The 17,513-nt window shown below is 46.1% G+C and overlaps 1 protein-coding gene across 3 annotated transcripts in view; it reads right to left on the bottom strand.

Annotated features, from left to right (window-relative positions):
* Positions 1 to 17,513, bottom strand: part of RALGPS1 (Ral GEF with PH domain and SH3 binding motif 1) — a 777,507-nt gene that overhangs the window by 78,353 nt on the left and 681,641 nt on the right. For all 3 annotated transcript variants that reach the window (XM_030207496.1, XM_030207498.1, XM_030207497.1), the window contains exon 13: positions 135 to 261. In XM_030207496.1, the coding sequence (XP_030063356.1) occupies positions 135 to 261 (127 nt within the window). The remainder of the gene's footprint in view (positions 1 to 134; positions 262 to 17,513) is intronic.

The following is a 17,513-nucleotide window of genomic DNA, read 5'->3' as shown; positions in this document are numbered from 1 at the left end:
AGGTGATATGTCAATGAATTCCACAGCGTACTGCCGCAGAAAGAGAGTTAGCTAACTGGTCTTCAGTGTTAGAAGTATTATTTAAAAAATTGTAACTCTAGGTCAACTCATGAAGTAAGAGCTGTGACACCCACTTGTTTCCCAGGCTGTGACTCTTCCTATGTCTGGAAACAGGAGGAGTCGGAAGACTGGCTGCCATTGAAGCATCCGGACAAGTTGGTCTCCTGCTGAATCTCACTGTCGTCGACACCTCCGATGGACCTAACAACAAAGACCAACTAATGCTGATATGCAGATAATGGAAAAGTGCAGTTGCTTTCCCTGGCAGTATCAGAATACAAAGGATTTATGTTCTTTCTAGGGGAAGAATGAAACAGCAGACCTACCAAGATGCAATGAGATAAATATGTACACTGACAAAGAAAATCACAGGCCATTCACCTGGCTGTCACCACAATCTCAAATATGACCGGATTATTTACTAGGTGAAATAGCAGGGGTGGGTATAGGAAAAAAAAAAAGATTATTTTGTTTAATTGTGCTTTTTTCAATTCATTTTCATTTCATTTCTGCTAATTTAGCACATGCTAAATTGATTTAACAAGTGCTAAAACATTAATGAAACAAAACATTTTCACCCCTAATACTTAGGGGGCCTTTTACAAAGCTGCAGAAAAAGGGGCCCGGTGGTAGCAGTGGTGGCTGTCATTTTTGTCGCGCACCAGAGCCCCTTTTACTGCAGTGGGTGAAAATAACCAAAAATGAAATGGCCATGAGGTAAGTTTGCACTTGCCGCACAGCCATTTCAGGGGGGGGGGGGCACTTACTGTCACCCACTGAGATAGCGGTAGGAGCTCCCATGTTAAGCTGGTGGTAACCATGCAGCGCATGACGCTGCCCAATTACCGCCGGGTAACCACTACCGCCAGCACTCACACTGGGCTGGCGGTAGTTCCAGGTTGCCACAGGCAACTCTTTAGTAAAAGGGCCCCTTAGTGCATGATAAACATCATTACTGTGCATTATGGGGGAAATTCTATAAATGGCATAGAAAAATAGGTTGTTCTATAAAGGGAGCTCCAGGATGAATATTCTAAAGTGTTGAGCACCAAATTAAACCTGGTATAAATCCGCTATTCTCTAACACTGCAAGCATCTTTTGTGAACACCCGTGACCCGCTCATGTCCCTCCCAAGGCCACGCCTCCTTTTGAGTAGCACGCAATCCAATTTAGGTGCCTATTGTTACAGAATAGCGTGCAGCTAGATTGGCGTCCAAATCATAATTAGTGCCAATTAAAGGCTTGTTAACTCCAATAATTAAATCACTGAGCCCATTAACCAATTATTTTGGATGTTGAGCTGGGATCTGCACCCAAATTTGGCCGACCTTTATAGAATCCCATGGTATCTGCCACAAAGCCCATGCCATTATCACACACCAAGTCTTAGTAAATAGGATGGATTTAGCACATGCCTTATTTTATTTGTACTCATGGCCAGTTACATTTAGGTACAGCAGGTATTAGAGATGAGCATTCATTTCGTTTTGTGTCATTTTTTAAAATTTGTAAACAGGAAAAACATGAGATGTTTTTTGTCCCCCTATCATTAACTGCACATTGTTCTGGAAGAGTACGCACTGTTTGTGAACAGGCGCGTAGCCAGACCTCAGTTTTGGAGGCATACCTGAGCCCAAATTGAGGGGCACATTTTGTCCCACCGTCTCACCCACCCCCCCCTCATTGCAACCCCACATACCTGGGCTGGTGGGAGTCCCCAAGCCCTGTCAGCAGAAGCCTTCCTCCAGCGCTCTTCGCTGTTACACCACCTGACCTGTCCCCCCCCCCCCCACCCCGTGGCACACATGCTCAATTTCACTAAAACCAAACATGCACATGTGAGGTGAGGGGAAGCAGGGCAGGCAGCATGGCCAGCCAAATCAGAAGACCTTAGGGACCCAAATCCAATTGGGCCCCAAGACCCCCGTGCTACGCCACTGTTTGTGAAGAGGGCATCTGCTTTCCTGATAGACTGTGCCCTCTTTGCAAATAGCGTGTACTCAATGATACTGCCCCCATAACAAAAACAAAACGATAAATCCTGTAAACGACACAGGAAATTAAAAACGTTTGGGCTGCACACCTCTAGTAGGTATTTCCTGTTCGCAGAGGGTTCATGCTCTAATTTTGTACTTGAGACAATAGGGAGGGGGTTAAGTGACTACAAGGAGCAGAAGTCAGATTTCCCGGTCTTCAGTACACTACATTAACCATTAGGTTATTCCTTCATTGTTTTTCTATCTTTCAGGTGGGAAATGACACACAATGACACAATGAATGTCATTATTTGTTTCTCATGTTAGACCACTACCACATATCTATGAAGTAGATGAAGATGTTGAAAGCAACACACAATATTCAGCTTTCAGCATTATGGGGCTGACTGAATTAACCAGCTGCTCTACCTTTTGTCAATTAAAACATACTACACACTAGAAACAGCCTTTTACCAAGTAAAGGCCCATCTCTTCTCTCTTGCTTTTGGCGCCTAACCACCTTCCCCATTCCCGATACATACACTGACTACATAGCTTATTACCTTTAGATTGTAAGCTCTCTTGAGCAGGGACTGTCCTTCCCCTTGTCTAAACTTGTACAGCGCTGCGTAACCCTGGCAGCGCTATAGAAATGCTAAGTAGTAAACATCTACTTACATGGATCCAAAGGCTATGTGAAAACTGCTCACCCTGCATGCGAGTAAAAATGCCCACACTACTGCACCTCTACCTGCATGTTAGGGATGTGAATGGGCCAAAACGTTTTGATTCTTTTGCTTTTTTTAATTCAGTTATTTTCTGATTTTTTGGCATTTTTATTTGGTTTCATTCAGATATTTGTGCATTAGAACTTTTTAATGAATGCAAATTCAACACACATTAATTTCTAGTGTCATGAGTTAAATTGATTTTGCATGCATTACATTTTTTAAAGGCAGGCTAATGAAGCAAATGCACTCTAGCAAATGTGCATCCTTACAGCGTTTTCTTGGAGACATTTCAGAAGTATGATTAGGTTAGGGTATGCAATAACACACATACCTCCTAATTCAATAAATTTGCCAAAAATTGTGCATGCAAATTTAATTGAATGAGCCAATTAGTGCTAATAATTGGCTTTTGAACAAGCAATTATTAGGGCTAATTAAAATCAATTAACATGTACACGCGTAATTTTAGGTGTGTGATCCAGGCCTAAATTTTACATGTGTCCTGGAAAAGGGAGCGTCATAGGTGTTTCAGGGCTGGGTGTGTATTCTTCTTATGCATGCAATTATAGAATAAGGGCAATCCACGTGTAAATTTAGGCAGGGGTATTTGCACCTTGTTTTCATTGGTACCAATGGACATGCCTAAATTTACATGGAACCCTTGCACATAAGTGCTATTTTATTAACCACGCCAAACTGTAGGTGTGGCCTATAGAATAACACTTAAGCGGGGTTTTTCAGCGCTGATTTTTTTAGGCGTGATTTATAGAATTCACCCCATAGGAGCCCCTTTAATGCAGTGCATTAGGCACTTAAGCCTGGATTCTCTAAAGTTGCATGCTCAAATTTCCAAATAGAATGCAAATTTATGTATGCAAATTATAGAATCGTGCCAGTTGCTCACCTAACTTAGGGCCATGTTTACTAAAGCTTAGCGCATGTTAAGTGCTGTGCAGTCCATTTTATTTAACACATTGGGGCCCTGTTTACTAAGGTGTGCTAGCTTTTTTAGCACATGCTAAAATTAGCATGCACTAAATGCTAGAGACACCCATATATTCCTATGGGCATCTCTAGTGTTAGCGTGCACTAATTATTAGCATGCACTAAAAATGCAAGCGCGCCTCTAGCGTGGCTTAGTAAACAGGGCCCTAAAATAAGAGTCCAACATGCAAGTGCATTACGGTGTTCTGTGATACTTTGCCTGTTATCACATGTTAAACCAGGGACACTGAAAATGTTATCCATTTTGGGCTAGATTCTATATATCATCTAAAAAATCAGCACCCAAAAAAAATATGCCTAGGCGTATTCTATAAACTGCTCCTAAATGTAGCCACAGTTTATAGAATACGCCTAAATCAAGGCTTAATTTATAGAATATGTCCAACGTCTGTTTTCTGTAACTAGATTTAGTTGCGGTTATTTACACCAATGAAAGCCTGGTGTAAATGCTGATGCCTAAATTACATGCAGAATGGGCATAAATTCAAGGAACGCCCATGCCCCTCCCAAGGCCATGCTCCCTTTTCAGATCCACGTCTAAGAATTTATTTTCATTACTTTATAGAATACGCTTAGACAGTTGTGCACATAAATTCTAATTAATGCCAATTAGTGTCAATAATTGCTTGTTAAGTTATTGGCACTTATTGGCTTGTTAAGCTAATTAAGTTGCATGCACAAATCAAATCCAGAATACGACCGGATATGCATGTGCAACTTAAGTCACACTATACAGAATTGGGGGTTGGTGCGATATACTCACCGCACACTAACTGGCTAATGCACAATTAGCATGAGAGCACTTAATAATAATAATAATAATAATAATAATATCCAATCTTATATTCAGCTACAGCCTTGCAGTTCTATGTGGATTTCAGACAAAAAAAGCTGGCAATATCCAGGATATACATAACGGTTTTAAAAAGAAATTCTATAAGTTTTTAAAAAATACCAAAAATGGAAGAATTATTACAATACATTGGGGCCATTTTACCAAGCTGCAGGAAAAAGGGCCCTGTGCTGGTGGCAGGGGCTAGTTTCCCCACGCACCAGGGCCCCTTTTACTGCAGCAGATAAAAAAGCCCCCAGCACACATAGCCATGTGACAGGGAGCCCTTACCGCCACCCACTGAGGTGCTGCTAAGGGCTCCCACGCTAACCCAGTGGTAACCTGGCAGCACACAACGATGCCCAATTACTGCTGGGTTACTGCTGTGCAGGCCATTTCCAGGGAGGTTTCTTTTTCTTCTAGAAATGGTGCACGCTCGGGGCGGGACTACCGCTGGTGGCTGTGAGAGCGAGCGGTAAGCTTGTATTGAGCTTACTAATGCTCTGTAAAAGGGCTCCATTGTGCAATACATATTTCCGGAAAAGAAAATTTTTTATATTTTTTCTGAAATCTTGTTATTAAAGGATGCCAATAAAATAGTAGTAATCGTCTTCCCTATTTTGGCTGCCTGAATGTCAAATTAGCTCTAAAATTACTCCAGGGGGAATTCTGCACAAAAAAAATTAAAAATTCTGTGCAATAAAATTGAAACATTCTGCACACTTCATTTGTAATTTTTTTGTGCAGAATTCCCCTATTATAAGGGCTAGCATCTCCCCTGACACGAAATACCCTCTACCCTCACCACAGCTTCCCGTACACTTTTATGCAGATCTCCACCCAATTTCCATGGCATGCACACATACACTTATCCACCTTTTTTTCCAGTCCCTCTCCCAGCATTCACATTCCATCAACCTTTTTTTCTGCCCCACCCCACACATTCATATTTTTCCAGCCTCCATCCCTGCACCCACACTCCATCCACCTTATTTTAAGGCCCCCCTGCACACCCACCATCTACATTTTTCTAGCCCCCTCCCTGCAACCACACTCCATCTACATTATTCCAGACGCCATCCCCACCCCCTTGTACGCTCACTGGTCCAGCGCGGTAGGAGGAGGAGGAGCTGCAGAGCTGCACATCGGGCTACCTTCTGCTCCTCTGTTGTCCCGGGCCTGACTGTTCCTTTGAGCCATGCAAGCCTCCGTACAGCTGTGCAGCTTAAAGGAACTGCCACAGCAGAGGAGGATGCTTCAAGGCTTGAAGGCTTCACTTTCTCGTCTTCAGAATATTGGAGGTGCGTTTTATTATATAGGATATGTGACCATCTCTGGGAAAATGTGATTAAAGTCACCAGGAACAAAAAAAAAAAAAAAAAGAGCTTTTAATGAATTCTGTTACAGCAAACAAATTTCAATGCAAAAGTCCAATCCTCATCCTTGTATGTGAAAAAGAAAAGTTACAGAAGTTCAAACGTGTAACTTTTTCAGACTGCTTATGGACCCACGACATGAAAAAAAAATCAGCCATTCCAACATTCTGGATCTGCTACTTTAGTCACCTTTTCCACAGAGACAGTCACATATGGCTACAACAGAAAAAAAATAAATGGTGTAGGTAGGTCTGAGGTGCACAAACCTGTCTTCAAGAATCATTGGTTGATTGGATTTTCAGGATTTCCACAATAAACCACGAGGCATATTTCCATGCACCACTTCCGTTCTATGCACATAGATCACATGCATATCATGGTGAATAACTTGAAAACCCAGCCACCTGCATGGGTGATCCTGCCCTAAAAGTCATCAGTCCTATGCTACCACTGGAAGTGAGAGAAACCTACCAGTACAGCTTCATTCATGTTCAAAATCCTGAATATCGATTTCATCACAGTACAGGGATAACCAGTGAAAAATACACATGGGGAAAATCAGACAGTTCTCTAAAATATTTTGCCTAACCAGATGTAAGTACTGAGCATACTCTGTGAGAAGATCTCCAGCCAGAAACCTTAAAATATTTACAGCACATCTATTTGCCAGGGCATAACATTTGTAAGACCTATAAACACTATCCCCTGGATTTTATACAGAGTGCCTAGAGATCCGCTCTAAAATCAGTGCGGATTCTATAATAATGCATGTAACTTAACAATCTTAATAAGCTAATGAGAGCTGATAACAGCACTTAACAAGCAATAACGAGCACTAATTGGCACTGATTAGAATTTAGGTGCACAAGTCATTAGGCATATTCTGTAATGATGTTTGCCGAACTTCTAATATGAACAGGCAAAAAGGGATGTGGTTATGGGCAGGGAAATGGGTGTTCGTGGGCGTTCCGAAATTTATGTGCCTAGTTATAGAACATGGCCCAGTATGGCTAACTCTACACGCTGGGATTTACGCCACATTTTTGTTGGTGTAAATGGATGCACGTAGATTTAGGCGCTTAGTTGGCACTGATTTCAGTGCCGATTTTTTAGGCACCATATATAGAACCTCTCCCTATATTTTTTCTTGCTGGGGTTAATAAGTAACAATGAATAAAACTCATGGTTTGGATTTGGTTTCCATCCTTGATCAACTCAAAACAATTTGCTAGTACTGAAAGAAAGAAGAAAAAAAGAGGGCGACTAATCAAATTCCAAGTTCATTGTCAATAGGAAAGATCTTTTAGTTTTCTTGTCTCATGTTTTAACTAAATAAGTTACTCCTACGTCTTTTTTGGTTCGATTGGGGGTTTTGTCTTCTTTTTTATATACAATCAATGAGAGGTGAACATCTTGCTTTGCAGCAGCAGAAACTCAGATGGTAATACACACACACACCTGTGAACTGTCTGACTGTAACCCACACTCTCTGTGATTTCCCAACAGTAGCACTAGGCTTTTGGTGCACTACCTTACAATGTTTGAAGGGCCTGCCAAGTTTGTTCAAGCACTTTTACTCTGGGTTTGTGCCTTGTTTAACTCTTTCTCCATTTTACGGTACATTAGTACATACTAAGTAGCATTCAGCCAATCAGATCACTTGATTCACTCCTGTGACAACCTCCATTACAAAGAAAAAGAGAAGAATTTAAAAAATATACATATTGGGGTGAATTCTATATATGGCACCAAAAAAATCAGCACTCAAAAAACTCGCCCTTAGTGCTATTCTATAAAGCTCACCTAAAGTTAGGCGTGGTTTATAGAACACATGTAATATCAGTTTCTGCAATTAAAACCTGGTGTAAATTCTCACGCCTAACTTAGGCGTGAATCGGGCATATTAAATAACAATGCGTGTAATTTTTAGGAAAGTCCACAACCCATCCATGCCCCTCCCATGGCTAAGACCCCTTGTGAGATCTGCACATTAGAATTTATGTGCACCAATTTACAGAATAAGCTTAGAAAGTTGCACACGGAAATTCTAACTAGTGCCAATTAGTGCTGATAATTGCTTGTTAGTGGCCAATTATTGGTGCCGATTGGCTTAACCAATAATTTGTGAAAGCAGTTAGGCACCACGTATAGAATCTGGAGGATAAGAACCCATTTAAGTGCACGTCGGATAAGTGCATGCTCTGTTTAACTGCATGCCGTACTTCGGTCCCGTTTTTGGCACCATCAATTTCTATGGGGACAAACTTCAGTTTAGTGCACCACTGATAAGTGCAAGATTCGCTTATATGCATGGTTTAAGACCACTCCTCTGCAGGAAAGACTCCGCATAAGCGCGCACACGGAATATGGAAGTCGATTGGCCCGTGACAACCAACGAGATTTCATATTTACCGCCCCTTTAACTGCCACAGGCAGAATAAGCGAAAGAATGTTGTTAGAGTGTACACTGGAGTCATCATCGTCATCGCAGCGGAACTGTAAGACTTTAACACTGGGTGAACGAATAGAAGTTCTTAAAAAATTAGAAAACAAACAAAGTCAAGCATCTATTGCTAAAGAATATGGTGTTAGTTCCAGTCAAATTTCACGTGTCTTAAAGCAGAAAGACCAGCTTCTGGAAGACTGGCAAAACAATACAAATCCACAACGGAAACAAAAACAGGCAGTGAGGAGGTAGAAGATGCTCTTCTTCGATGGTTTTCTCGAGTCAGGAGCAGACAGTTTCCTGTCAGTGGTCCACTGCTTATGGAGAAAGCTAACCAGCTAGCTGAAAGTCTTGGACTAACTGAATTCAAAGCCACTGTTGGATGGCTGGAAAGATGGAAGGAGAGGAACAACATAAAATTCAAGAAACAGCATGGTGAGAAACAAGACGCTGATGACTTTGGTGCTGAAAATTGGGTTGTTTCAGTTCTTCCTACCATCTTGAACAAGTTTGCACCTCGTGACATTTTCAATGCTGACGAAAATGGTCTCTACTGGCGAGCGATTCCTGATGGAACACTTGCATTCAAACATGCCGAAACTACTGGAGGTAAAACGTCGAAGGACTGACTGATGATCCTCCTTTGCTGCAATATGGATGGGAGTGAGAAGTTGGAACTCCTCGTCACTGGAAAGAGCAAACAGCCCCGTTGCTTCAAGAAAGTTAAGTGACTTCCTGTGTCATACGAGGCTAACGCAAATTCATGGATGACTGGGGAAATTTGGAAGCAGTGGCTAAAGAAGTTAGACACTAGAATGCGGGCACAAAAGCATCAGATTTTGTTGCTTTGTGATAATTGTGCTGCACACAGGGATGATGTCAGGCTAACGTCAAGGTGATCTTCTTGCCACCAAACACTACCTCTCTGATCCAACCTATGGATCAGGGCATAATGGGCATAATAGCCAATTTCAAACAACATTATCGGGCTCTTGTGCTACGTCGTCTGATGAACATTATGGATGACTAGACTGGCAAGGATAAACGTGCTGTTGTACTGACTCGTAATCTATCACTATTGGATTCCCTACATATGCAGAAAGAAGCCTGGAATCATGTTACACAGGCAACCACTGTGAACTGCTACAAGCGGGCAAGCTTTGTTAAGGATGTGGAGAGAAACAAAACAGATGCAGCTGAACGCGTCAGATGAACAGTTATTGACATCCCAGCCGGTGTTACTGAAGAGGAGTTTCATCGCTATGTAGCTGTTGATTACGATCAACGCAGGCAACAACGGCTGATGATGAAACAGATGATGAAATGAGCAGCGAGGCACATGCTGACAAAATTCAACAACCTCCTCCTGTCACATTTGCAAGATCGCTGGAGAGTCTCAACACCGTGCGGGCCTATCTGGAGGCCACTGGATGTCAGTGCTATGACAGTTTTTACCGTCTGGCAGACGTAGTCTATGGAACTCACAGACCCAATAGTGTACAGAGGACTATAACTGATTACTTCAATTAAGCCTAACATCAGTTTACGGAGACTGTATACTGTATGTATAATAATAAACAGTACTGTATATATGTTTATCAGATGTCAAGCTTCTTTGGGTCACAACAGTTAAGTGCATGCTCCGGTTAACTGCATGCATTTCTTTGGTCCCAGACCCTTGCACTTAAGCAGATTGCACTGTATATATATATATATATATATATATATATATACACACACACACATATATATATACACACACACACGTTTCTATAAAAATTACCTATGATGGATGATCATAGGGTTCATTGGGGAGTATTCCTTTAAGCACACGCCCACTTTGTGGTATTTTAATAATTTACATGCATATGTGGCAACATACAAGTATAAATAACCCCTTACAGATTACCAACTATTTGGGAAGTACTTGCCATCACATGATGGCATGTACTTTGCTGGCGAGATGAATGGGGTGGAGCATGGGCAGAGCGCACAAGTATATGAACAGATTTGAAAATACTGTAATTTGCACATGTATAAGATAGATTAGTAGAGACATTTACACCTGCCCTAGGGCTAATGTAACTGTATGCACCTGCCACCTGCACTCAGGTCCGCCAAGAGACACAGCCGGACCTGGAGCAGAACCGGACTGCCATGCCCCGCCACCCCACTCACGTCGCCTCCCCTGCTTGCTGCACAAGCTAGCATGTTTGAAAATATAAGTGAGATCAAATAAAAATGCTACCGAGCAATACAGAACCACAACCTGGATGCAGGAGCTCATAGGTTTGTTTGCTTTGCTGTCGGATGACTGCTGTGCGGGGAAGGCGAAAGAGAGACTAACCTAATTGGTTTCAACTTTTTGATGTTATCCTGTCTCCTGTTTTCATTCAACCTCTTTGGTCTGTTCTCTCCTACTCGTGACGGGAGTCAGGTCCCGGATGATTGAATTAACGTGATATTGCGTTATTGCAATCATCCAGGTCCTGGGTGGCACGCAGGGGCAGGAGAGGGCAGACCTGGAAGAAGCAGGCAGGCTGTTGGCACCTAACAAATCTTAGTAAACAGGCCCCTAAGGATTACATTTACTAAAAAGACACTAATACATGTTATTTACTGAGGCACTGGAGGATTAAGTGACTTGTGCAAGATCAGAAGGAACGCCAGTGGGATGAGCAGGATTTGAATCCTGGCTCCCCTGGTCCTCAGCTTGATGCCAATCTACGATTATTCCTTTTCTTTTTTGACTACAACATGACTTGATCGCCTTTCTGATCACTACAATGAAGGGGCGTAACCAGCCCTCCAATTTTGGGGGGGGGGGGGGGGAGCAACACATTCTTCCTCTCTCCCCTCGTGAGTGCACATTAAACATATCTTTGTTGGTGGGGATGCTGAAATCCCTCCAGCCAAGGACATGCTGTATCTGAGCTGCTCCCTGCTTCCTTGTGCTGCTTCTGTAATGTGGAAGTTGGCGGTGTGCCTCCAACTGCTGTCTCCAGGATTCCCTGAGCATGATCAGTTCTTCCATGAACTGAGCATGTGTGAGAAGTCCCAGCACCAGCAGAGGCATGCCATGGACTGCTGTATTACAGAAGCAGTGCAAGGAGGAGAGCGGCTCAACACTGCATTTCTTTGGCTGACGGGGCTTCGGGATTCCCACCAGCCATTTAAGGGGGTACTGCAAGTTTGGAAGGGGCCCTAACCCAAATTGGAGGGGGGCAGTCCCCCCTGTGGCTACGCCACTGCTACAATGGTTTTACTTCAGAAACTGGAGTTTGGGGTTGGTTTACTAAACTGCAGTAATATCTGGGCTTAATGCTGGTTACCAAGGGCCTTTCCCAACACACTAAACCCAGATTGAACATAGAAAATATTAAGGCTTTTTCTGTAGTTTTAATTTCAGATTATGTGCTAATGTTTCTATCCGGTTAGTACACGCCATTCATAACACACTAGCCAGATGATGTGGGTATGCTCACCTTCCACCCATGAAATGCCCACTCCAAAAAAAAAAGAAAAATTGGCAATGCTCAGGTTAATGCATGCTAACTGCCCGTTATGGGCTTAAAGCCCTTTAGTAAACATACCCCTTTGTGTATAGGCCTAGAAATGTCCTCCTTTCCTTTGGTGTATCCAACTTAACTAGCATCATTCACAACTATCTGAGGACTGTTTATTCTTCCTTGCTTATTCCCCTCCCACTTCAGCCCAGTCATCATAATAATGGCCCTTGATCAATGACCAGAGGCCAGAAACTGTTGCTTCCTTGGTAACCCAACTGAAGGAGTGGAACGCCGGTACTACCTGAATACTAATGAGCAACAGGACAACCTCATGTTTTGTGCCTACTGATGGACTTTTACTTATGCACTCTACCTCTGCTTTTGGCTGTTTGGCCACACCTTATTACTGCACTGGACATTTGTGCCTTATCCAGTTTTACTGTTTACTAACAAGACAAGTTTGCTGTTTACTAATGTACAGACAGAATGCAGGGCTATTAGATATATAGCTTGTAACAGTAGTTTGCAAGGCCTATACAAGACCAGCTTGCACGTAGCAACGCCATCTGAATAGGCGACCTTGGAGGGTGCTGACACCCCCCCTGCATTCCTGAGCCGCACCTTATCTCCTGTGCTAGAAAGGAGCATTGTGTGTGTACAGAATAAGCTGCTAAGTTTCGTTTTCTTGCCAGTATCATTTCAGTGTTATGACGTGTGTACGTACTGGGACTACAATTTTGTACTGTAAGAACTACAAATGTTTACTGCGCATGACAGGTATGACGTGTAAGGGGCCAAATGCGCAGGCCCAGTAGGGAAGTATAAATGTAAGCGTCAGATGATTTATGACACACAGTGTCCCGAGGCTACTCGGTACTGTTCACTTGCTAGCAATAAAGTTGCCTTGTTTGGAACCAAAATTTGCCTTTCGTCTCCTGATTTCCCACCTGTTTCATTGGCGACCCAGATGGGACAGAAGTAGAAAGGGGAATCGGATTATATTCTTCCCCTCCCCCACTGCGGTCGGATCGGGTCATCGACCCCCACCTGAGAAGGTGGTGAGTGGCCACCGCTGATTTCAGCGTCCATCTCCCGGAGGAGGGCCGATCCACTCCGCCTGACTGTAGAGGGGGCTGTGTGGTTCCGACAAGGCACCTTTTTCCATTTCAGAGAGAAGCGTACGACGGCGCAGCCTGCGACCCCGGCGGACAGGCGAGTATACTCTACGTAGTGACCGGCCCAGTAAGGACCGAAGAAGAGGCGTGATCACCCTCTTTTAGCCAGTGACTAATACGGACTATTGGTATCCGACTAGGTCCCGAAACTCACTAGGCTCCGACGACGAAACCGAGCGGCGAACGGGAGGGTTTCTTGTGGCGTATGAAAGTGTGTGAATGGGCTTGCAGTTCCAGGCCGGGCGACCGCGTCCTGGTCAGGCCGAGTGTTGACCCTTCTGTGTCTGGTGGAACGAGACCCCTTACTCCTCCACCTCCCCTTTCCCCCTTTTGTCCGTCACCTGTCCTTTGGCACTCAGGTTAGGATGGGCGGGGGTGGGTCCTCACCGTTAGATTTAATGACGGAACACTTTAGCGAAGTGTTCGACCTAGATAAATGTAGCAGGGCCGGGATGATACAGAGATGTCAATTTATGTGGCCAGGGCTAGGAATTGCTGGATGGCCCCCGGAAGGGTCATTCGAGTATGAAAAAGTGGCGGCGGTCATGAATATTGTTATAATTGAGGGAAACCCAGGCTGTCCCGAGGACATTCCATACATAGAAGCGTGGTTGGATGTAGTCCGGGATCCGCCGGCTTGGGCCCAACGGAAGGTAGAAAAGGCCGCCCTTATGTTGGTAAAGCAGAGAAAAGGCCGGAAAACCAAACTTAGAACCCTGCCGACCCATGCCTTCGCTCTCCAAAGCTCGGCAACCGCTGCCGTCCCGAAGGCCGCAGGGACTGCCCCCATACGGCCTACCGCCCCTAGCACTGAAGCCACTGAGACCACGCCCCCTGCTACCAGAGTCAAGGCAGGAACTACGCCCAGTACCACCAACACACTTTCTAGAAAAAACCCCCCAAAGAAAACCGCAGGGAAAGTTCAGGGTTCGGCCGAGAAGAAGCCTCCAAAAGCCCCGATACTTGCTACGGCGGAGGCATACGAAGACGACATTGCGCCGCCGCCCTATGCTCCTATGTACCCTGACCTTACGGGCCTAGCAGAAGGCCCCGCTGACGCCGAGACTTCCGGGTCAGAGTCGGATGCCGGGGAGACGTCCCGCCCAGCTTCACCTGAGTCACCTGGCCTCGCAACCACACGGAAGAGTAAACGGGTTGTGAAGAACATTACTCGGTTCCCCCAATCGAGTCCGCAACAGGCCCAGGCCCTTCCGTCCAACCGAAAAGAGGGAACCTCCCACTTATTCCCAGTTCGACAGTCCACCACCTATACCCCTAACCCGGCGGAAGGGGGGGGCCAGCCCATCGAATCAACAGTTTATAGCCATGTTCCCTTCTCAAGTGCCGATTTGTATAACTGGAAATTCCATGGGCCGTCCTACGACCAGAAACCCGAGCAGCTGATAGAGCTGGTGGAAGGCATTATATACAGCTATAATCCAACTTGGGCAGACCTTAGGCAGTTGAGCGCCCACATCCTGACCTCTGAAGAACGCCGCCTTTTACAACAAAATATGGAGCAAGCCATCCGGGATGCGAATCCGGCCCATGCCAATTTACAGAACCTAATAGAAACGGAGGCGCCCATCGCTGCCCCTACGTGGGACTACCGAACCGCCGAAGGCCAAACCTTTATCCGCCGATACCAGCAGGCGTACCTGGCCGCCTTAAAGAAGGGGAAGCAGAAGGTTACCAACATGGGAAAAATCCACAGTGTAGTCCAACAAAAGGACGAGAGTCCAGGGGACTTCCTTGAACGACTTATGGAAGCATTCAGAAGGCACAGCCCGATAAATCCCGAAGACCCCAAGAACCTCCCAACCGTGGTTATGAGTTTTGTTAGCCAGTCAGCACCGGATATACGAAGAAAGCTACAGAGGACGGAGGGGTTCGAAGGGATGAGCCTAAGCCAACTGAAAGCTATAGCTGATCGCGTATTCGGATATCGCGACCAGGAGGAGAAGGTGGAGGCCCGGAAGGAATCGACCAGACGGATGCGGGAGAAGGCAGATGTGTTGGCCACGGTGCTGGAAGAACGAATGAGGTCTAGACCAAAGGGGAGGGGCAGGAGAACAAGAGGAACGCGGTCCCCCATAGGGCGTAACCAGTGTGCAAATTGCCGACAAGAAGGACACTGGTGGGCTGATTGTCCAGAGGAGATACGGGACAACCCGAGAGAAGAGGAATCATGGGACCGGCAGAGAGAGGAGGAGACCGGCGACCGCACGGGGGCCCCTAGGCGAGGCCGTGGAAGGGGCCGAAGAGAGAGAGGACGGGATGACCGGAGGGAATGGCAGATGGCTGTGGACGCTACCCGAGACGGCACAGCATGAAGAAACCGGGAGGGCAGAGTCCCCACTGACCCTCTGGTGGAAATTCGGGTGGGGACAGAATCTATGAAGGCCTTACTAGACACGGGGGCCCAGCGATCTGTTATCACCACTGCCATAGCCCCAGCCACGAAAGAAACTATACCAATTGTGGGAGCCTCCGGGAAATCCCTTGCGGCCCCCCTCCTCAAAGAGCGCCAAGTCCAGATCGGAGGGACGATGGTGTCCCATCAGTTCATACACATCCCTGGATGCCCGGTCCCCTTGATTGGTCGAGACCTACTCTGTAAGCTCCAGGCCACCTTGAAGTTCAAGACTACGGGTGAAGTGGAAGCTCGCTTTGAAGATCGGCCAGTGACACTTATCTGTCCAGTAAGAGAAGAATGGAGACTACACGTTCCCCCAACTGTAGGACCCGGCGACTGCCGTTACGACCAGAACACCCCTTTCGCCCAGCAGAGGCGAGCCATAATGGATGAAGTGCCTGATGTATGGGCAGAATTGAACCCCGGCGGACTGGCCGTTAACGCTATCCCCATCTGGATTGAGCTCAAACCAAATGCTCAAGTTGTCAACCAAGGACAATACCACATCCCCTATGCAGCCCGGCATAGTATGCATACACATCTACAGAAACTCCTTCAACAGGGAGTCCTTAAACCAATCAGATCCGCATGGAACACCCCATTGTTGCCCGTTAAGAAACCAGGAACATCCGAGTACAGACCCGTCCAGGACCTGAGGAAAGTCAACAACCAGGTAGCCGACATAGTTGCCCTCGTACCAAATCCATACTCCATCCTAGCCCAAGTGCCATCTCAGACCAAGTGGTACAGTGTCATTGATTTGAAGGACGCCTTCTTCTCCATCCCTCTTGCTGTCGACAGCCAAAAGTTGTTTGCCTTCACGTGGGAAGACTTGCAGACGGGAACCAAGCAGCAATATACATGGACCCGTCTTCCCCAGGGGTTCAAGAACTCGCCTACCCTCTTCGGCGACCAACTCGCCCAGGACCTGAAGACGTATCAGGACGAGTATGGGCCGGTCGTCCAATACGTGGATGACCTGTTGGTGGCCCGTGAAACGTACACCGAATGTGCTGAAGCTACACTCTACCTCTTGAAGACCCTGGAAGCCCAGGGGTACCGGGCCAGTCGCAAGAAGGCGCAGATATGCGAGATCGAAGTCGAGTATCTGGGGTTTCGCCTCCGAGAAGGAACCCGAAGGCTCGGTATCCCCCGAACCCAAGCTATTCGCAACCAACCCACTCCTGCAAACAAGAAGGAATTACGGGCATTCCTCGGAGCCGCTGGATACTGCCGGATATGGATCATCAATTTTGCTGTCCTGACCCAAGACTTGTACGCCAAACTGAAAGGACCTGAACTCGAGGGCCAAGATCTCCGGTGGGAGAAAAGCGAACTGAAAGCCCTTCAGGACCTTAAGGATGCCCTTGCGGCCCCACCAGCGCTCGGACTGCCAGATGTGACTAAGCCGTTCCACTTGTTCGTCGACGAAAAGAAGGGACTGGCACTTGGAGTCCTCACCCAACTGGTCGGTACCTGGCAACGCCCTGTAGCATACCTCTCCAAGAGCATGGACAACGTGGCACGAGGATGGCCGGGCTGCCTACGAAGCATTGCGGCTGCTTGTCTCCTGATACACGAGGCCAATAAACTCACATTCGGCCAAACACTTTTTGTGACCACACCCCACACCATCCGCGGCTTACTCGAGAGCCACGGACCCAGATGGATGACCAACTCCCGATTGGTCAAATACCAAGCCCTCCTGTGCGAAAATCCGGAGGTGCGGATCCTGGACACGACCAACCTCAATCCTGCCACCCTCCTTCCGGCCCCTGAACCACCACTCCACGACTGTGAAGAGGTAATGGCCACTGTGCACTCGAGCAGACCTGACCTGAAGGATCAACCCTGGCAAGGGGGCATCACCCTTTTTACCGATGGAAGCAGCCAGGTGATAGAGGGAATTCGAAGAGCTGGCTATGCGGTGGTATCTGAGGACCATGTGATCGAGGCTATGGCTCTGACACCCGGAACATCAGCCCA

The sequence above is a fragment of the Microcaecilia unicolor genome, chromosome 6, assembly GCF_901765095.1.
Source record: "Microcaecilia unicolor chromosome 6, aMicUni1.1, whole genome shotgun sequence".
Lineage (NCBI taxonomy): Eukaryota > Metazoa > Chordata > Amphibia > Gymnophiona > Siphonopidae > Microcaecilia > Microcaecilia unicolor.
The sequence above is the reverse complement of the archived record's forward strand: the minus strand, read 5'-3'. Positions and strand labels throughout refer to the sequence as shown.